The sequence below is a fragment of the Vipera berus genome, assembly GCF_964194415.1.
Source record: "Vipera berus genome assembly, chromosome: 3".
Classification (NCBI taxonomy): Eukaryota; Metazoa; Chordata; class Lepidosauria; order Squamata; family Viperidae; genus Vipera; species Vipera berus.
In genome coordinates, this window is record NC_138204.1 from 5,544,851 (window position 1) to 5,566,884 (window position 22,034).

The following is a 22,034-nucleotide window of genomic DNA, read 5'->3' on the forward strand; positions in this document are numbered from 1 at the left end:
CGTCTATTCTATTCTATTCTATTCTATTCTATTCTATTCTATTCTATTCTATATTCTATTCTATTCTATTCTATTCTATTCTATTCTATTCTATTCTATTCTATTCTATTCTATTCTATTCTACAAATTGCTGTTTCTATTCTGTTCTATTCTTCTATTCTATTCTATTCTATTCTATTCTATTCTATTCTATTCTATTCTATTCTATTCTATTCTATTCTATTCTATTCTATTCTATTCTATTCTATTCTATTCTATTCTATTCTAATTCTTTCCTATTTCTAATTCTAATTCTAATTCTACAATCTATTTATTCTATTCTATTCTATTCTGTTGTTGTTAGCTGTGAAGTCCTGTCCGACCTATCGCGACCCCATGGACAACGTTCCTCCAGGCCTTCCTGTCCTCTACCATCTTCTGGAATCCATTTAAGCTCACGTCTATTCTATTCTATTCTATTCTATTCTATTCTATTCTATTCTATTCTATTCTATTCTATTCTATTCTATTCTATTCTATTCTATTCTATATTCTATTCCTATTCCATATTTTTTATTCCATTCCATTCCATTTTTTCTATTCTATTCTATTCTATTCTATTCTATTCTATTCTATTCTATTCTATTCTATTCTATTCTATTCTATTCTATTCTATTCTATTCTATTCTATTCTATTCTATTATTCTATTCTATTCCATTCCATTCCATGCCATTCCATTCCATATTCTATTCTGTTCCGTTCCGTTCCATTCCGTTCCATTCCATTCTGTTCTGTTCTATTCCATTCCATATTGTATTCCATTCCATTCCATTCCATTCCATTCCATTCCATTCCATTCCATTCCTATATTTCTATTCTCATTACCCACACCTGAGCTGTCGAAGGGGAGATTGTCACTGCTGGCCCTCTCATTCTGCCTGCCTGGATTTTTCCAACCCCGGAGCATCTTTGTAGCTGTTCTCACCTTATAAAAGGAGTCCATGGAGAGCAATACCACCCACGGCACGTCCAACGCCTCGATGATCATCCTGGCCACTGTGGTTTTCCCGGAAGCGCTGCCCCCACCCAGACCTGAAGAGGGAGCAAAGCCCAAGGCAGAATGTTGACCACAGTCTTGCAAGGTAGGCACAGCTCAAGGAGGCTTTCAACCCCACTAAAAAGGGAGACTTTCAACCTGTAAACCTGGCCTTGAATTTCTTGGCTGCCCTAACTATGGCGACTTTATGACCTGTGGACTTCAGCTCCCAGAATTCCTGAGCCGGCCATGCCGGGTCAGGAATTCTGGGAGTTGAAGTTCACAGGTTGCAAGCTTGTCATCGTTGCCCGTCTCTGTTCTGTCCCAGCCCACGTGAGTCCTTGTTATGCTCACAAAGAGAAACCACTCTTCCAATCAAGCAGGCAGGAACCGCAGGAAAAAACCCAAACCCCATTTATTCTCACAGACCTGAGTCAATGTCCAAGGCAAACAAACACAGTCCACAGAAACTCGATTCCTCAACACGAACAGTGGCCTTCGGCAACCAGCACCTCCCACACCTTCCCTTTTATAATTCAGCCCAGATGTGGCTTCCCAATGCCTTCTCCTTTGCCTTTGGAGCCGCCCCATTGCCTCCCTCTGTCCTACTCGCTTCTCTTGCCACCGCTGTCCCAGCTGCGCTTCATCACTGTCCAACTCAGACTCCCAGCACAGCTGTGTCTCAAACTGGGAGCGAGTAGAGGGGCCAGGCTCCTCGTCCGAGTGTAAATCTCGGAGCTCCTCAGAGCCTTCCTCTGACTCTGATGTAACTCCAGGCCCCTCCTCCTCCTCCTCCTCTGATTCCTCAGACTCAGCTGCCAGATCCACTGGCTGGCGAGGAATCACACCAGTCTCTGGTTTATTCATAGGGATTGGGGCCTAACCGCCTCCTGTCCCAAACTGCCCCTCTCCAATCCAATGTGGCACCCCTTACCGATAACAAATGCCTCTTTTGACTGGGTGCCATGTTCGTTGTACCAGGGGGGTCGGCCCGCAGTGTAGATGGTCCTTTTACTGGTACGCAGAAGCGGAGGCTCCGATTTAGACTGGCTGGTGGTGCGCTTCCGGGGGGACCTGTTTCCGATAATTGTGGGCAGCAGCCGGTCCAAGGTGTCCACACTGTTGCTGCTACAAGGGAGGAGAGAGAGAAAGAGATCAGCTCCTGATCACCACCAGGCAGAATAATCGAGTTGGTAGGGACCTTGGAGGTCTTCTAGTCCAACCCCCTACTCGAGCAGGAAATCCTACACCAGGGGTAGGCAACCTTTGGCTCTTTCATGACTCGTGGACTTCAACTCCCAGAATTCCTGAGCCAGCCATGTAGACTAAGGAATTCTGGGAGTTGAAGTCCACAGGTCATAAAAGAGCCGAGGTTGCCTACCCCTGTCCCATATCATTCCAGATAATTAGCTGTCCCATCTCTTCTAAAAAAAGCCTCCAATGTTGGAGCACCCATAACTTCTGGAGGCAAGTTGTTCCACGGGTTAATTGTTCTCACTGTCAGGAAGTTTCTCCTCAGTTCAAGGTTGTTTCTCTCCTTGATTAGTTTCCATCCGTTGCTTCTTGTCCTCCCCTCAGTGTTTCAGGCAAAGAGGTCCAAGACTCTGCCTTCAGGTAAACAATAAGGACTCCTTGGTCCTCAACCGGATGGCCTCCAGATCTATGGGGTGATGAGGGGCACCTGTCATGCAGGGCTACAGAACTCCAAATGTGGTTATTTAGGTCTGTGGGGGGGGGGTATCAAGGACTTTTCTGCCAAGGAGGCAGGGGAGGATAGTCAACCCCCCTGCTTCTTTCTTGGCTGAGGAGCCCAAATCATGGACGGGGCTAGGAAAAAGAGAGCGTGAGGGAGGAAGAGGAGGAGGAAGAGAAGGAGAGGGAAAGAGGAGAGAAGAGGAGGAGGAGGAGGAGGAGACAGAGACAGATGCGGATAGGAAGAGGAGGAGGGGGAAGGAGAAGAAAAGTAGGAGGAAGAGAAGGAGAAGAGGAAAGGGAGAAGACAGACAAAGAGGACAGGAGGAGGAGGAGGAGGACTGTGGGGTTCTTGGTGCTCTCTGAACTTGGGTGTTTTTCTTGAAGATGTTTCATGACCCAACCAGAAAACAATATCAGTGCTGGAAGAGAGTGGGGGAGGAGGAGGAGGAGGAGGAGGAGGAGGAGGAGGAGGAGGAGGAGGAGGAGGAGGAGGAGGACGACCTGTGGGGTCCTTGATGCTCTCTGAACTTGGGTGTTTTTCTTGAAGATGTTTCATGACCCAACCAGAAAACAATATCAGTGCTGGAAGAGAGTGGGGGAGGAGGAGGAGGAGGAGGAGGAGGAGGAGGAGGAGGAGGAGGAGGAGGAGGAGGAGGAGGAGGAGGAGGAGGAGGAGGAGGAGAATGTCTGTGGGATCCTTGGTGCTCTCTTGAGCTTGGTGTTTTTATGAGCTTGGTATTTTTCATGACCCAACCAGGAAACAATATCAGTGCTGGAAGAGAGTGGGGTTTGTGGACAGGAGGAGGAGAACCTCCATCTTGCACCACTCATAACTTCACTCTCCATCATCTCCATCTGGTGGGAGCTGATGAATCTTCCAAGGCACCAGGCTGAGGACAGCTACCAAAATATCAGATCTGGGAGCTGATGAGGACAGAATGAAGTTATCACCCACTTGCAGACCTCACCACCTCTAGAACTGGGTAGGATAATGGAAGAATCACGCGCCTTGTGACGTTATCTCACGCGAGGACTTAAAATTGCGGAGGTTGTGTCACAATGCCAAGGACGCCTTCTTGCCATTCAGGTCTGCCCAGTGTGATTGTCGCTGGCAGAGCTTCAGTTGGCACGCCGCTGGGATTAAAGGCCTACAAGCCATGGGTGGCAGCCACATGTGTCGCACAACATTTATGTGCTGAGGTCATGACCTCATTGAGCCCCTCCCCCTTTTGCAAGTCCCTGCAGAGAGGCCACACCCCCTGCAGTTACCCCTAACTTACCCTACCGCAGCACACATTTTACGCACTTTGTCCTGCGTTGCGTGCTACAGGTAGTCCTCAACTTATGATCACAAAGGAACTCCAAATTTCGGTTGCTAAGCAAGACAGCTGTCAGGGTGGATCATAATCGATGATTTTTAATAAATAAATAAATAAATAAAATATTGGATTTTTTAAAAATTTAAATTGGATTTTTTTTTATTTCTGTCAAATTTATTTCAACAAAATGCTTTTGGGGTAAAAATCTATCTAAAGATAGTTTTCCATTTAAGATACATTAATAATTTAGTCTATTCAGCATGAAATGGAGCTTAGTTGGTAGCCTTAGGCTGTATATTCTGCACCATTTACATTTTTGGTAAACCCACTCAAGCAATCCAAGCTCTGCAAGCTTTGAGATAACTTGCCCTGCACTGATGCATTCACACAATTTCACAGTAACTATGAGATAAATCATAAAACCAAGTTCGGGAATATTCCTTTATCCCATGGTTTTGCATATCTATGTGCACTACAAACTGTATTATTTTTTTTTTTTGAAGAGAAATGCATGCAGACTCTTAAGTGTTTTAATTAAATAAAAGAATTTGAGTAGTTCTCCAACTATGTGCGATTAACCTATTAACCTAAAATCAGTTCTGATATCGCTGTTTTACTAACCTGACAGCTTATTATTCTAAATAGGAAACTTTCATTTTGTTTGTAAACAAAATGACAAAAGGACGCTGAGCTTGTCGATCAGAAGGTCGGCAGTTTGGCGGGTCGAATCCCGAGTGCCGCATAACAGAGTGAGCGCCTGTTACTCGTCCCAGCTTCTGCCAACCTAGCAGTTCGAAAGCACGTAAAAATGCAAGTAGAAAAATAGGGACCGCTACGGTGGGAAGGTAACAGCGTTCCGTGCGCCTTTGGCGTCTAGTCATGCCGGCCACATGACCACGGAGACGTCCTCGGACAAACGCTGGCTCTTTGGCTTTGAAACGGAGATGAGCACCGGCCCCTAGAGTCGGAAACGACTAGCACGCATGTGCGGGGGAACCTTTACCTTTTAATAATATTAAAGGTTGTAACTACCAGCCGGAATGAGTCCTTAAAGAGCACCTGTCATTTCAGATCCATCATGGCAGCGCCTGTCAGCGGGCATCCACTCACCTGATGCTGGCCACGCCCTTCACCTTGTTAGCGTCAGTGCCGCATCACCAGCCGTCCCATTAAAGTGAATGGGACTGTCGGTAAGTAAACAGCGGATCCGAGGGGGAGCCGCTGCAGGACAGAGATGACAGAGGCTCTTTAAAAATTATGATTTAAATCGAGGTGATTTAAATCATGATTTAAATTGTGATTTAAATCGACTTGATTTAAATCAAATCCCCCCCCGACAGCTGTTAAAATAAGTTGCTGATGTGGAGACTCTAGAAAGAGTGCATAGAAGAGCTACAAAGATGATCGGGGGACTGGAGGCTAAAACATATAAGGAATGGTTGCTGGAATTGGGTATGTCTAGTTTAATGAAGAGAAGGAAGAGGGGGGACAGGATAGCAGTCTTCCAATCTCTCAGGGGCTGCCCCAAAGAAGAGGGAGTCAAGCTATTCTCCAAAGCACCTGAAGGAAGGAAAAGAAGCAACGGATGGAAACTCATCAAGGAGAGAAGCAACCTGGAACTAAGGAGAAATTTCATGACCTATTAGAACAATTAACCACTGGAACTACTTGCCTCCAGAAGTTGTGGGTGCTCCAACACTGGAGGTTTTTAAGAAAAGACGGGACAGCCATTTGTCTGAAATGTATAGGGTTTCCTGCTGGAGCAGGGGGTTGGACTAGAAAACCTCCAAGGTCCCTTCCAACTTCTATCCTATCCTATCCTATCCTATCCATCCTATCCTATCCTATCCTATCCTATCCTATCCTATCCTATCCTATCCTATCCTATCCTATCCTATTCTATTATTCTATTCTAATCTGTTTATTCTATTCTGTTCCGTTCTATTCTATTCTTTCATTTTCTATTCTACTCTACTCTACTGTATTGTATTCTACTCTACTCTCCTCTACTCTACCTTACTCTACTCTACTCTACTCTACTCTATTATATATGGTATAGGTGAAGGAAAACTAACTCTAAAATCCCAAGACTTCTAACCAAAGCATATGACATTCCCAGCCAAACCTCCCAGATGTCTACTACGTAATTCATGTAAACACCTTCCGGTTTTGAGAACCGTCTGCTATCTACTTCACAGCGGTTAGAATGTCCTTGAAAAGTTCTTTTTCCTCAACAAACATCTGGAGAGAACTGGAGAGATTTCGATTCTCTAACTAGCCCATTCGAAGCCTCATCTACCCCCCTCCCGCCCTATCCTTATGACAAGATGAAAACAATAGGATACGTAGGTGCCAGGTTTTCACTCTTGACACGGTGACAGTTGTAAGTCGAGGCACCCATCTGACTGGACCCAATTTTACAACCAATTTTCCTGAAAGTCATGCGATTGTTAAGCGGATCCCAGAGTCATACATCCGAACCCATTCATCCAAATGGGCAGGTTTTCGCCTTAAACTGCCAAAAAAAACCCCAAACGCTGGCAACCCCCCCCCCCCCACCATTTCGGTTTCCAGGTAAAACATTTGCGTTTTCAGTCGATAAGCCAACTGTATCCTTTCAGGATTTCAGACTCTAAACGTGCCTCTAATTAAAGAAATCAACTAGACATTGTTGAAGGAAAAGTCTTCATCATGGTTCAATCCAAGCCGGGAATAAACAAGATGGCGACTGCTTTAGAAAGAAGGTTGCGGTTTATTGAAGAGGAGAGCCAGACAGGAAGATGGCTCTGGAAGAAAAGAGAGAGAGAGAGAGAGCACACGTAGGAAGTGGGTTTTTATACCCTCTGGAGCCTTTCGTCTGCAGTTGTTTCCTGTTCCTGCTGGAGGCTTTGTGTTTCCTGTGTCATGAATTTTGACCTGTGTCCCTTTGGGTTAATAGGTTAATCCTGTCTTAGAGTTTGGGTGGGCTATGTAGATTTTAGGTGTCTTTGTCTTCATAATAATAATAATAATAATAATAATAATAATAATAATAATAATAATAATAATAATAATAATAATAATAATAATAATAATAATAATAATAATAATAATAAAGTTGGAAGGGACCTTGGAGGTCATCTAGTCCAACCCCCTGCTCAGGCAGGAAACCCTATACCATTTCGGACAAATGGCTGTCCAGTCTCTTCTTAAAAACTTCCAGTGTTGGAGCATTCACAGCTTCTGGAGGCAGGTTGTTCCACAGGTTAATTGTTCTCACTGTCAGGAAGTTTCTCCATAGTTCCAGGTTGCTTCTCTCCTTGACGAGTTTCCATCCGTTGCTTCTCGTCCTGCCTTCGGGTGCTTTGGAGAATAGCTTGACTCCCTCTTCTTTGGGGCAGCCCCTGAGATATTTGAAAACTGCTATCATGTCCCCCCTCGTCCTTCTCTTCATTTAACTAGACCAGAGGTAAGCAACCTCGGCTCTTTTATGACTCATGGACTTCAACTCCCAGAATTCCTGAGTCAGCATTGACTCAGGAATTCTGGGAATTGAAGTCCATGAGTCATAAAAGAGCTGAGGTTGCCTACCCCTGAACTAGACAGATCCAATTCTATCAGCCGTTCCTTATGTTTGTCTCCAGTCCCCTAATCATCTTTGTTGCTCTTCTCTGTACTCTTTCTAGAGTCTCAACATCTTTTTTACATCTGCATTTCTACAGAGCTGGTTTCTGCTTGGGGGAGGGAGACTAGGGGCTATTAAAAAAAACTGGGCATGCTTTTCTGCCTCTTTAAGATCCGTTGAGGAAATATATTTTTCTGCCCTTTTAATATTTCCTTCTCTGGGCAGACGGACTTGCCACAACATAAAAAGAGGGGGGGAAGGAGTAGGTTTTAAAAGATGTCTGTCTTCACAAACAAAAAAAAAAGGAATCAATTTTTCCTTTTTATAATTAGCCACTCGCTAGGGATTTTTTAATAGCAACCTCTTGCACAGAATATGCACCGATCGAGCCTTTCTCATTTTTTTTGATAAATATAATTTTATCTTTATTTCTCTTTTACTGTTCTGCTTGCAATTGAGTTATTCAAAAGGAGAACAGCAGGAAATGGTTTCTTCTGGGTTGTTTTTAAGCGAGTTCGTTCTTATCTGTAGATCCCAGATGGAGCCAAAATAAAAAGGGAAACACCACCCAGCTAAGAGGAGATTAAGGCTGACCACAGGCTGGGTTTTGGCCAGCTGGCAGGATAAGAGAGCAAAACAAGGTCACTGTGGAAATTTGAACCCAAAAGTCTTGCCTGCAAAGTTTCCTGCCACACAGCTTTTCCTTTCTATGTACCTCATAATTCAGAATAACAGAACTGGAAGGTTCCTTGAGCTTTTCAACCTTTTCACCCATTGTGCCACTTTTAGGATATGGCGACATCTGAGTACCACCAGTCGCCTAGCAAGGTGTCAAAAACTTGATGACCAAAAAAAAAAAAAAGGAAAAAAGTGATGAAGTACAGGTAGTCCTCGACTTATAACAGTTCGCTTAGTGACTGTTCGAAGTTACAATGGCACTGAAAAAAAGTGACCCCCGAGCCACCGCCGAGCAAGACACCTGCCTGCCCGCCCGGCGGCGCTCTTCCTTCTGTCCGAGGTTTTCATTGTTGTGAGCATTTCTGTTGAGGATTGGCAGCGGGGTGGGTGGGGTGGGTGTTTGGTTTTTATTTCCCCCCCCCATCTGTTTTGGTCACTTCACATGACCCTGGGACCCTGTGACCGTCATAAATATGAACCAGTTGCCAAGCATCTGAATGTAAATGACAAGACCCTGGAGATGCTGCAACATTCCAGCTGATTGGTGCTTCTTCTGGGCTCAGCAGAGGTGCCAGGATCAGCGCCGAGCTCCAGCTGGAGCCTGGCGCTGATCCTGGCGCTTCCGCTGAGCCCTGACAGCCCTGCAGCTCCAGCCGTCTCTCGCTCAGGCTTGTGTGGTGCTGGTCGCGTACCACCTGCCAGGTGCCAATGTACCACAGGTGGTATCCGTACCACTGGTTGAAAAGCCCTGTTCTAGTCCAACCCCCTCCTCAAACAGAAGACCTTAAACCATTCTGGACAACTGGCTATCCAGTCTCTTCTTAAAAACGCCCAGTGACGGAGCACCCACAACTTCTGAAGGCAAGCTGTTCCACTAGTTAATTGTTCTCATTGTAAGGAAATTTCTCCTTAGTTCCGGGTTGCTTCTCTCCTTGATTAGTTCCCATCTGTTGCTTCTTGTCCTGCCTTCAGGTGCTTTGGAGAATAGCTTGACTCCCTCTTCTTTGGGGCAGCCCCTGAGATATTGGAAGACTGCTATCATGTCACCCCTCGTCCTTCTCTTCGTTAAACTAGACAGACCCAATTCCAGCAACCGTTCCTTGTATGTTTTAGCCTCCCGTCCCTTAATCATCTTTGTTGCTCTTCTCTGTACTCTTTCTAGACTCTGAACATCTTTTTTACATCGTGGTGACCAAAAGTGGATGCAGTATTCCAGGTGTGGCCTTACCAAGGCCTTGTAAAGTGGTATTAACACTCCACGTGATCTTGATTCTATCCTTCTGTTAATGCAGCCTAGCACTGTGTTGGCTTTTTTGGCAGCTGCAGCACACGGCTGGCTCATATTGAAGTGATTGTCCACTAGGACTCCGAGATCCCTCTCACAGTTACTACTATCGAGCAAGGTACCACCTATTCTATACCTGTGCATTTGGGTTTTGCTGCCTAAGTGCAGGAACTTACATTTCTCACCATTGAACTGCATCTTGTTGTATATCAGGGACATAAGAGGGGCGAAAAAATCAGCTTGCATTTCAATTTTGGGTGCATGAAGCAAAATACCCGAAGCAAAATCAAGATTTTCTTCCAAATTCACCGTTTCCTGGATTTTACCACACCTTCTCCCACCCCCAGTTTGGCTTTTTTTGTGTGTGTGTTTTTTTAAAAAGGAATTAGGGAAAAATTTACTAAGCACAAAAATGTCAATGACAATCGTGAAACCAATGAATTCTTTGAAGGAAAATATTTGCAAAACCTGTGCTTAACAGGCCAAATTGCAATCACCATCCTTTGAAAGTTCTAAAATTCAACAAACCGAACACAATGTGGAAAACTGGGAGGCAGGGGTGGGTGGGTGGGAAAGCCTGGGAAAACTTGGCCATTCCCAAGACAAATCGGAATCCGTTCGGGGGGGGGAAAGCAATCCAATTATTATTTTCTCTTCATCGGCAAAGTATTTAGCAACCAGCAAACTCCCCCAGCAAGAATTGGATAGCGAAAGTCAACCCCCAAATGCTTTAAGTTGTTCCATGAGCGGTAAACAAACCGGCTTTTATTCCCAGAGTGACGTCAACAGGAGCAAACGATGCCACGGACAAATCAGTGCCCAGAACATTTGTTACCTTATTTATGCACAAGGCGCTTGCTTGGATGTTCAACGCAACTGAGTTTGCAAAGGGGACTTTGAGACTTCTGGTCTAGACCAATATGTACAGGTAAATAATGCACGCTGGTCTTGTGGCTATTTTGTCCCCCCAGAAATATAGCTCTGATTTTTCCGTTTGTCTATAATTTATGATTGTATTTATTCGAATTTGTTTTAGCTAGCTTTTATTACTTTGTAAGTAACTCAAGGCGGCAAACATACCTAATGCTTCTTCCTCCTGTTTTCCCTACAACAACAGTCCTGTGATGTACGGTGGACAAAGAGAGGGGGACTGGCCCAAAGTCACCCAGGCCAGCTTTCATGCCTAAGGCAGGACTAGAACTCACCGTCTCCTGGTGATTGGCCCAAAGTTACCCAACTGGCTTTCATACCTAAGGCGGGACTAGAACTCACCCTCTTCTGGTGATCAACTCAAAGACTCCCATATATAGCGTTCATGCCTAAGGCAGGACTAGAACTCACTTTCTCCTGGTGATTGGCCCAAAGTCACCCAACTGGTTTTCATGCCTAAAGCAGGACTAGAACTCACCGTCTCCTGGTGATTGGCCCAAAGTTACCCAACTGGCTTTCATACCTAAGGCGGGACTAGAACTCACCCTCTTCTGGTGATCAACTCAAAGACTCCCATATATAGCGTTCATGCCTAAGGCAGGACTAGAACTCACTTTCTCCTGGTGATTGGCCCAAAGTCACCCAACTGGTTTTCATGCCTAAAGCAGGACTAGAACTCACCGTCTCCTGGTGATTGGCCCAAAGTTACCCAACTGGCTTTCATACCTAAGGCGGGACTAGAACTCACCCTCTTCTGGTGATCAACTCAAAGACTCCCATATAGCGTTCATGCCTAAGGCAGGACTAGAACTCACTTTCTCCTGGTGATTGGCCCAAAGTCACCCAACTGGATTTCATGCCTAAGGCAGGACTAGAACTCACGGTCTCCTGGTGATTGGCCCAAAGTTACCCAACTGGCTTTCATACCTAAGGCGGGACTAGAACTCACCCTCTTCTGGTGATCAACTCAAAGACTCCCATATAGCGTTCATGCCTAAGGCAGGACTAGAACTCACTTTCTCCTGGTGATTGGCCCAAAGTCACCCAACTGGCTTTCATGCCTAAGGCAGGACTAGAACTCACGGTCTCCTGATGATTGGCCCAAAGGTACCCAACTGGCTTTCATGCCTAAGGCAGGACTAGAACTCACTGTCTCCTGGTGATTTGCCCAAAGTTACCCAACTGGCTTTCACACCTAAGGCGGGACTAGAACTCACCATCTTCTGGTGATCAACTCAAAGTCTCCCATATATAGCGTTCATGCCTAAGGCAGGACTAGAACTCACTTTTCCCTGGTGATTGGCCCAAAGTCACCCAGACAGGACACATGTCTAAGGTGGACTAGAATTCACCGTTTGCTGGTGACTGGCCCCAGGTCACCCAGCAGGCTTGCATGCTTAAAGAGGGACTAGAACTCACAGTCACCTGGTGTTTGGCCCAAAGTCACCAACCAGCTTTCATGCCTAAAGCGGGACTAGAACTCACCGTCGTCTGATTTCTAGCGCCTTCACTACTAAGTAAAATATGGATCTGATACAAGTGTGTAAGGGCAGAATCAAAGAGTGTCTCTGTGTGTATGTGTGTGTGTGTGTGTGTACACAGAAAAAGGAATAACAGATTTTTTCCCCTCAGCCTTTTCCCCAGTTCGGTTGGGACTCAGTTCCTAGCAAAACCCTGAACTTGGTGAAATTCCTGGGAAATCTGCAAGCCCAGCTAGAGGGCACCAGGTTGGAGAAGGGTAGCAAGCAGCAGCCTTGAGTTGGCTTAGAGATTTGGATACCAAGTTTCTGTTCACAGGGTAAGGTTGCAGAACGGAGGAGAAGGAAAGGAACAGTTCAGCAAAAACACATCCCAAAAAATACATCCTGACAGTTAGAACAATTAATCAGTGGAACAACCTGCCTCCAGAAGTGGTGAATGCTCCAACACTGGAGGTTTTAAAGAAGACACTGGACAGCCATTTGTCTGAAATTGTATAGGGTTTCCTGCCTCAGCAGGGGGTTGGAGTAGATGACCTCCAAGGTGCATTCTATTTCTATTTCTATTATTTCTATTTCTATTTCTATTTCTATTTCTATTTCTATTCTACCCTATTTTCTATTCTATTCTATTCTATTCTATTCTATTCTATTCTATTCTATTCTATTCTATTCTATTCTATTCTATTCTATTCTATTCTATTCTATTATTCTATTCTATTCTATTCTATTCTATTCTACTCTACTCTACTCTACTCTACTCTACTCTACTCTATGGTTGCTTCTCTCCTTGATGAGTTTCCATCCATTGCTTCTTGTCCTGCCTTCAGGCGCTTTGGAGAATAGTTTGACTCCCTCTTCTTTGGGGCAGCCCCTGAGATATTGAAACACTGCTATCATGTCCCCCCTCGTCCTTCTTTTCATTAAACTAGACATGCCCAATTCTAGCAATTGTTCCTTATATGTTTGAGCCTCCAGCCCCCTGATCGTCTTTGTTGCTCTTCTCTGCACTCTTTCCAGAGTCTCAACATCTTTTTTACATTCTGGTGACCAAAACTGGATGCCGTATTCCAAGTGTGGCCTTACCAAGGCATTGTAAAGTGGTATTAACACTTCACATGAACTTGATTCTATCCCTCTGTTGATGCAGCCTAGCATTGTGTTGGCTTTTTTGGCAGCTGCAGCACACGGCTGGCTCCTATCTAAGTGATTGTCCACTAGGACTCCGAGATCCCTCTCGCAGTTGCTACTATTGAGCAAGGTACCCCCTATATTGTACCTGTGCATTTGGTTTTTCTTGCTTAGATGCAGAACCTTACTTTTTTCACCACTTAATTTCATTACTTACCACCATTTGTTTAGCAACCGTTTGAAGTTACAATGGCAGGAGAAAAAAGTGACTTTCGAGCAGTCCTCACGCTTACGACCATCACAGCATCTCCGTAGTACTGTGATCAACATTCATGTGCTTGGCAACTGGCATGTATTTGCAGTGCCTGAAGCATCCCAGGTTCACGTGACTGCATGATTCACTTAACAACTACAAAGATTCATTTAACAACAGGGCCTAAAAGGTCACAAAGGTAGGCAAAACTCACAAGAACTGTCTCACTTAATGACATAAATTTTGGGCCCAATTGCGGTCACAACTCGAGGACCACCTGCACATTCTTTATAATCCCTATTTTCAATGCAATGCAGAAGTCAGAAAAATATATACATATATAACTTCCCCCAGCCCACATCTGACACCTTTAAAAATACCTATCTATGACTATTAACGTTCTGGTGCACCCCAAAACTACAGCTGTATTCAACATTGTGCTGTAGATGTTGAGACTCTAGGAAGAGTGCAGAGAAGAGCAACAAAGGTGATCAGGGGGCTGGAGGCTAAAACGTACAAGGAACGGTTGCTGGAACTGGGTGCGTCTAGTTTAATGAAGAGAAGGACCAGGGGGGACATGATAGCAGTCTTCCAGTATCTCAGGGGCTGCCCCAAAGTCCAGAGGTCAAATACACAGTTCAGGTTTACAACAGTAGTAAACCAACAGCAGAGCAAAAACAGTAATAGTAGAGATCAGTGAATTCAGAGAGAGAGAGAAGCTACGTTCCTAGCTCCCTCTTATTGTCATGAGAACACTTACACACCCATTGGCCAATTAACTTCTTAAAGACATAGCATTATGGTTAATATATTTTCAACCCAACATTGTAGGCTAACACCATATGCCTAACATTCTCCCCTTTGGGTAGAATAATATATAACTCTTACAATCTTATGCACATTCTTTCACAATTAGCATTGTGTTTCACAGCACTTTGTACCTTCGTAAAATGGTCTGCAATATTTACATCAGATGGACAATACTCTAACTGTATTAATTTATCTTTGACACATTGTCTGACATTTAAATAACGAAGATCAGTATGTTTAGTTCTTGTTCTTACTGCAGCATTATAAGCCATCTTTATTGCAGCTTGATTGTCCTCATACACAATAAATGGATCATTTACATTTAAGCCCATGTCTAACAATAATTGTTTGTACACTAGCAGTTCTGTACACAACACTGATAGACATGAAAATTCAGCCTCCATTGTAGATAGTCTTATGTGTTTTTGTCTAATGGACTTCCATCCAATCAAAGAATCACCCAACATTATAGCCAACCCTGAGGTAGATTTACGAGTGTTTGTATCACAGGCAAAACTCGCATCTGCATATGCAGTGAGGATTAACTCACGATTTGGCTCTAAATATAACGAGTAGTGAATAGTTTGCTTCAAATATCTTAATACTCGTTTAGCTGATTGCCAGTGTCTAACAGTTGGATTATTGTTGTACCTAGCCAATTGATTTACACAGTAAGAAATATCAGGTCTAGACCAATTACTCAGATACATAAGACTTCCTATCAAAGATTGGTACATAGTCTTATCAAATACAGGACTCTCAACATTAGTGTCCTTAAAATCCATAGCCATCGGAGTTTTAGCTGGTTTACACATTTCCATATTGTATCTCTTTAATAACTGAGATATTTTACTGGCTTGTGACATCTTAAAACCCCTATTCGTTTTCACAATATCTAACCCCAAATAGTGGCTAATTTCTCCAAGATTTCTAATTGTGAATTTATTTTGCAATCTTGAAATGATAGTTTGTGCTTCTAACTCAGTTTTTGTTATTATTGCAATATCATCTGTGAATAATAAAAGGAAAGATAATGCTCCGTTGTGTTCCCTTCTAAACAAACAAGGATCAGCATTACTGGCTACAAAACCTAATGCACTTAACTCATTAACTATACATTTGTTCCACTCATAGCCTGATTGTTTCAATCCATAGAGGCTTTTCTTTAACTCCCAACAATCATGGTTTCTATCACTGGTCAATCCTGGTGGTATTCTTAAATAAATAGTATGTTGCAATGGAGCATGTAAATATGCAGTTTCAACATCTACATGGGTAACCATATATTGGTTTTTAGCTGCCCATACTAAAGCTGCTCTTAAAGTAGTTGCCCTTAGACTGGGTGCAAACACTTCGTCATAATCCTCAGTAGTTTGGGCAAAACCTTGTGCAACCAAACGTGCCTTATGGGTTACAGTCCCGTCTACACCCTTCTTTAACTTATATATCCATTTACAACCTATAGCTTGCTCACCAGGTGGCAGTTTAGCTTTCTGATAAACCTTAAGATTCTGCAAAGACTTCAACTCCCTGTTCATTGCAGCTTTCCATGATGCTTGTTCTTTTTCAGGATACATCCTGATCTCATCATAGTTAGATGGCTCTACATTAACCTGACATATACTAGCTTCATAGCGATCAGGTGGATGTCTGATGCGCGTTGAACGCCAAGGAATTACAGGGCTTTGTATTTCTGGCTTCTCTCCTTCCTCTGATCCATCTTTTATCTCCCCTATCTCCTCTTCATCTTTTATATTTACAGGAGATGCATTATCATTACTAGTTACGTTATCAGAGGAGTCCTCAAACACTAGAGGATCAGTATTAACAGTTTCTTGCTCTAACCTATCCCAACCAACGTGCTCAAGGAATCTTGCACTCGCACTGTTATATACATTAGTTGTGCCTCGTTCCCAGAAACGATAGGATCTATGGTTAGCTTCATAACCTACGAAGTATAATTGCCTAGCCCTATGTTGGCCTTTACTCCTGAGTTGTGCAGGAATGTGGACCCAAGCTGGGGTGCCAAATGTGTGCAGGTAATCAAGGTTTGGTCTTCTACCATGCCATATAGTATATGGTATTTTACCAGTAGAAGTATTAACAACTATATTCAGAACATGGTTTGCACATTTTGCTGCCTCCCCCCACAGTCTATCTGTTAAGCCAGAATCTCTTAACATGGTTCTCATCATGGCTTGTAATGTTTGCCCACGTCTCTCAACAAAAGCATTATGTTGAGGCCTATAAGGCGCTGAACGTTTATGCTCAATGCCAGCAGATTCTAACATATCAACAAAACGCTTGTTTGTAAATTCAGTGCCATTATCAGTAATTATGCACTGGACCTTTCTCTTTGTTTTTCTCTCCACGAACTTCAGCCAGTTTGCAAATTGTTGGAAAGTATCTGCCTTTGACTTAAGCAGATAACAAAAACCATAACGAGAGTAGTGGTCAAGGATACTTAAAATATAACATGACCCTCCTAAACTTGGTTTCATGGGTCCAATTAAGTCAGCAAACACAACTTCCAAAGGAACAGTTGTTTTGAAGCTGTTTACCCTGTTTGCTGGACTTGCCTTACTCTTTTCCTGATTACAGGCATTGCAATTCAAATACTTACTACATGGCTTCAGTTTAACTCCCTCTACTAATTCCACTGTTTTACGTAGTGTGTTAAAGTTTACATGCCCTAACCGCCTATGCAATAAATGTATACACTCGTCATGTGGCTTCTTGTTCTCACATATTGAGTTAGCTTTAACTGTACTAACCTGGTTACTTGTGAGAACGAATAAACCATTTTTCAAATTAGCAGTTACACAGGTTCCATTCCTCTCAATAGTGCATTGCTCCCCTCTGAATGTTACCACAAACCCAACTTTAACCAATTCCCTTACAGATAACAGGTTGAATCTTAGTTTAGGTATATATAACATAGGTAACTGTTCATCAATGCATGGACAATAGGAATTACCTTCACCAGAGGCCTTCATCCTCCAACCGTTTGCCAGTGAAACATATTGGTTGCTGTTTTTCATATTAATAAACCTCTTTTTCTCTTTAGTAATGCATTGTGAAGCCCCACTATCAACAACCCACAATTCATTGTTTCTGGATGTTGATTCATCAGAAATAGCCAAACCAATGCTCTTCTTAGCCTTCCCACTGCTATTCACATTCTGTTTTTTACCCTTTCTACAGAATTTAGCTATATGCCCTCTAGCCCCACAAGAATAACATTTCTTGATGTTGTAAGCAGTGGAGAATGGCTGCTCCTCTCGTGGCTGTGTCTCTCTCAGCTGGTCTCTGTCACGCCTCCTTCTGGACTCTTCCAGCAGTCTCCCAGTAATGTTAGTCAATGTCAGTTCCTCTCTGGTCAGGACTTCCAAAGAAGAAACATACTCATCATAACTCTCATCCAAAGATGACAGAATAATGTAGACCTGATGCAACTCTGAAAAAATCAGCTCCTTTTCATGAAGCTCTTGAAAAACTGCCTTCATGTACTTTAAATGGGTCAGCATATCTCCATTCTTCTGCAGACGAGCCCTAAACAGCTTACGTGTAAGGTGTATATGTGCACCCACACTGTCACGAACATAAAGCCTTCGCAAAACATCCCAACACCTAGCAGCAGACTCCTCACCACGAATATGGACAAGCTGCTGGTCATTCAGTGTTAGTCCAATAATGCAAAGAGCTTTCTCGTTGCTTCTTTTAAAGTCGTCTATCTTCTTTGCATCCTCTTCGTCATCTGGATCCCAAGCAGTAGTATCTGGTGGGTTATTTACAACAGTCCATAGTCCTTCCTTGCGCAAAAGCAAGCAGCATTTTGTGGACCAGGAAACATAGTTTGTCCCTTCCAACCGGGTTATCCAGGAGATGCCTGACAACAGTTCCTGTGCCATTTTACACCAAATACAAACTCAGCTAGGAATACTGTGTGTACTTACTCTCAGTACAGGCCTGGGCCCATAACCAGTGTTAAGGAATTTGTTGTGCAGAGGTCTCCTTGTGCTACCAAAGAGTTTGCACAGACAAGGAATGGTACTGAGAGCAGTAAAGTCACACAAGAATACACTGAGTTATAAAAAGCAAAAAGTATTTTACTTTTGAGGTGGTGTAAGAACAAAAATGCACAGTCAAAAATAAACAGTCCAAGTCATACACAATAGCAACAGTCCAAGCTACAAAGTCTTCTTACCGGTCCAGAGGTCAAATACACAGTTCAGGTTTACAACAGTAGTAAACCAACAGCAGAGCAAAAACAGTAATAGTAGAGATCAGTGAATTCAGAGAGAGAGAGAAGCTACGTTCCTAGCTCCCTCTTATTGTCATGAGAACACTTACACACCCATTGGCCAATTAACTTCTTAAAGACATAGCATTATGGTTAATATATTTTCAACCCAACATTGTAGGCTAACACCATATGCCTAACAAGGGAGTCAAGCTATTCTCCAAAACACCCGAAGGCAGGACAAGAAGCAACGGATGGAAACTCATCAACGAGAGAAGCAACCTAGAACTAGGGAGAAACTTCCTGACAGTTAGAACAATTAACCAGTGGAACAACCTGCCTCCAGAAGCTGTGAATGCACCAACACTGGAAGATTTTAAGAAGAGACTGAAATGATACAGGGTTTCCTGCCTGAGCAGGGGGTTGGACTAGAAGACCTCCAAGGTCCCTTCCAACTGTGTCATTCTGATCCCAAAAGATTCAAAACTTCCTGATCTGACATAACCCCAGATTTAGCTAAGCACCACAATCTATCTCCTTTTTTTTTGGTGCGTGTGTGTATGTGTCTCCTATTCTGCTTCAAGCCTTCCTGTAAAAACACACACATGCATTTCCTTTGCAAAAAGCCAGGAAAACCAAGTTTAGGGGTTGGGGTGGGGAAAACTGAGGTTCAGCAACGCTCTGGATACACGCTACTCACCCACTGCCGTCAGTTCCCAAAGCCCTGAAGCCGGAAATCCTTGCCCCTGAATAGGCTGGCGATTGGTTCATCTCGACTAAATCCCAGAGAGGTGGGAACGGGGGGGGGGGAATTTGGCAGGGAAAAAAACGACTTTGGGGAGAGGGGCTGATTCAGGTTATGGGCCAAACTCCGTTGCCTTGAGGGGTCTCATCCTAGCCTGGAAAACATTCGGGGTATCTCCGGAAAGGAGTTTTACACGCCTTCCTTTCTCGTGGGGGTGCAAATTTGTAGCCCACCGAGGGACAGCCAAAGGGATCCGATGTTGTCTCGCCGAGAAGGACGGGGGGGGGGGGAGAAAAGGGGAGTCACGGAGCAGCAACTGAGGACTGGATCAACCAGCGTGCCTAAGAGGATAGCTTTAACCTAGAGATTAGATTCGTTGCCTGGTATATTAATAGCAGTGGCTTTTCAAAGAGAACAGCAGCCACGCAGATGGGCCTGGAGTCCCTTATGGTATAGAGAGGCACCCCCCCAAAAAAAACAACCACCCCCAAGGATAGAGACAACGGTGTGGCTGCTTCGGGCATTTAGACCAGATCTTAGGGCCGGATGGAGGGATGCGGAGAGGGAAGGGATGGCCAACAGACTGTGCAATTGGGTCGATGTTCTCGTAGACCAGTATTTGCAAGTCTCTCGCGGAAGAGAATGAGTTCTGCTAGAGATATGGGGGATGAGCCGGCGATGTTGCACAGTCGGCCAGATGTTTAGACTGGATTAGGCATTTTTTCGTCCACCTCCCGGAGTCCTTCCCAAAGACCTGGGGGTCGGCAGATGTGGATGTTGGATGGTGTTAAGAGCTATCGTTGCAGAATGTCAGCTGTTCCCCGTCAAGCTGCCTTGTGCAATGGACTGATGGTGATTTTTGTCAATGTCGAAGTAAGACCAGGATCTTCCTTTCCCCCCCCCCCACCACTAAACTGCATCTTGCTGGATAGGGCTTCATGTCCAAATCTGTCCAGATCTTTTGGTTTTAGCAATTCCGCCCGCTTGGCCTTGTCTGCAAATTGGATGGGCCATTTATTCTGATTGCTGGATTGGTAGCCAGGGTTGGCTGTGGTGCTCCAGATGGTCTGGGATTGCCCCCAAATGCCTGCCATTATTGGTGCTATCTTTGCTTTCTTTTTGTACACTTGTTCTACCTCTATTTGCAGGTCTTTGTAGTGTGTGAGTTTCCTCCAGTTCTTTCTCTGCTCTTCGGCCGTCTCCAGGTGCTGCCACGCCCACGGTTCAAACTGTTTTTTCTCTTTCTGATTGACAACTGTTATGCTTGTCATGTCGCAGGGGCCGGCCTGTTTCAACTCTAAGATCTTCCGGCGCGATCTTAAAACCTACCTTTTTGAACAAGCTGGCCTGGCCTGATGGGATGGGGTTGGGTTTTATAAATTGATCTTAACTTTTTAATCTGTATTAATTTATTACGGGCATTGCTGTTTAATTACTTTTAATTTTTGTATCTTGTTTTTTATTATGTATTGCCCTGTTCACCGCCCTGAGTCCTTCGGGAGAAGGGCGGTATACAAATTAAATAAATAAATAAATAAATAAATAAATAAATCCCAGAGGAATTTAGCTTCTTCGTTTTTCTGTGACTTTCTCTATTTGTCGTTGCTTGCAGGCAAATGGTATTTCTTGCAGATCTACCCACGCACCCTTGTCGCCACTGTGTCATGCCGTTGCTTGTGGTCACTGTTATTATTTTATGAGTTACTCAAGTTAGCCCTTCAGTGCTGGAAAAGCGAGGAAGGAAGAAGGGCACCCATCTCTACAATTGCTAAATGACCCCCTTCCCTGGAAATTTTTTTGGGGAGGAAATAAGAGACAGGATTATACTCTGTTGCCAGTGTTTTGTTTTGTTTTCCCCAAACTTGGCAATTTAAAGATGTGTGGCCTTCAAGCAAAGGCAACAACATGGGAGCACAGCTGAAGAAAAGAGAGGCTGCTAAAATCTTTTTGGGATTCTGGTTTGAGCCAAGCGGTAAAAATATTTCTTTTAGGACTCACCTTTGCCTTCTAAGCAGTGGAAGGATTAAACTGCCCCCTAGTGGCAGATACCGACTGTTGCAGCCTCCCCAGGGTCACGTGATCAGGATTCAGACATTTGGCAACTTGACTCGTTATTTATGACGGTCGCAGTGTCCCCGGGGGTCATGCCATCCCCTTTTACGACCTTCTTACCGGGGGCGGGGGGGCAGATTCACTTAACCGTGTTGCTAGCTTAAGAACTGCAGTGATTCGCTTAACAAGTGTTAAGCAAGAAAGGTTGCAAAATGGGGCGAAATTCACTTAGCGACTGTCTCGCTTAGCAACAGAAATGTTGGGCTCGGTTGTGGTCGTAAGTCGAGGACTTCCCGTAATGGTATGTGAGAAAAGACCTAGAGGGATGGGGCAAAGAGAGGCAGAGAGGAGAGGGCACAGGAGAAGGACGGTGTGAAAGAAACAGTTGGATTTTTCAGGATTCTTCCAAAATTCTGCGAATCCAGCCTTACAATAAAGTACAGGTAATCCTCAGCTTGCAACCATTCGTTTAGCGACCATTTAAAGCAGGAACTTCCAAACCTGGCCGCTTTAAGACTTGTGGACTTCAACTCCCAGAATTCTTCAGCCAGCATGGCTGGCTGAGGAATTCTGGGAGTTGAAGTCCACAAGTCTTAAAGCGGCCAAGTTTGAAAACCCTTGGTTTAAAGTTATAACGACACTGAAAAGGGTGACATACACGCAACCAGTCGTCCCACTTTACAACCACGGCAACAGCGACACAGTCACACGACCCAAATTGGAAACTGGCATGGATTTACAGCAATCCCAGCATCCCAGGGTTACACGATCCCCCTTTGCAACTTTCCCAGCCAA

At 44.1% G+C, this 22,034-nt stretch overlaps 1 protein-coding gene and 1 long non-coding RNA gene across 12 annotated transcripts in view; one reads left to right on the forward strand and one right to left on the reverse strand.

Moving 5' to 3' along the window:
• Positions 1-22,034, reverse strand: part of UCKL1 (uridine-cytidine kinase 1 like 1) — a 64,269-nt gene that overhangs the window by 38,567 nt on the left and 3,668 nt on the right. For 7 of the 11 annotated variants that reach the window (XR_014025914.1, XR_014025915.1, XM_081323773.1 and 4 more), the window contains exons 2-3: positions 1,951-2,144; positions 966-1,072 (exon numbers count right to left, since the gene is read on the reverse strand). Coding sequence is in view for 9 of the 11 variants with exons in the window: in XM_081323773.1 (XP_081179899.1) it covers positions 966-1,072; positions 1,951-2,144 (301 nt within the window). In the remaining 2 variants the exon portion in view is untranslated. Of the gene's footprint in view, positions 1-965; positions 1,073-1,950; positions 2,145-3,991; positions 4,021-17,176; positions 17,279-19,142; positions 19,342-22,034 lie in introns of those variants that run through there. The other 4 variants (XM_081323770.1, XM_081323767.1, XM_081323774.1 and 1 more) reach the window with 3 other exon arrangements.
• LOC308665728 lies at positions 19,670-20,743 on the forward strand. Its single transcript, XR_014025942.1, has 2 exons — positions 19,670-20,060; positions 20,336-20,743. It is a non-coding gene; the product is annotated as an uncharacterized lncRNA (long non-coding RNA).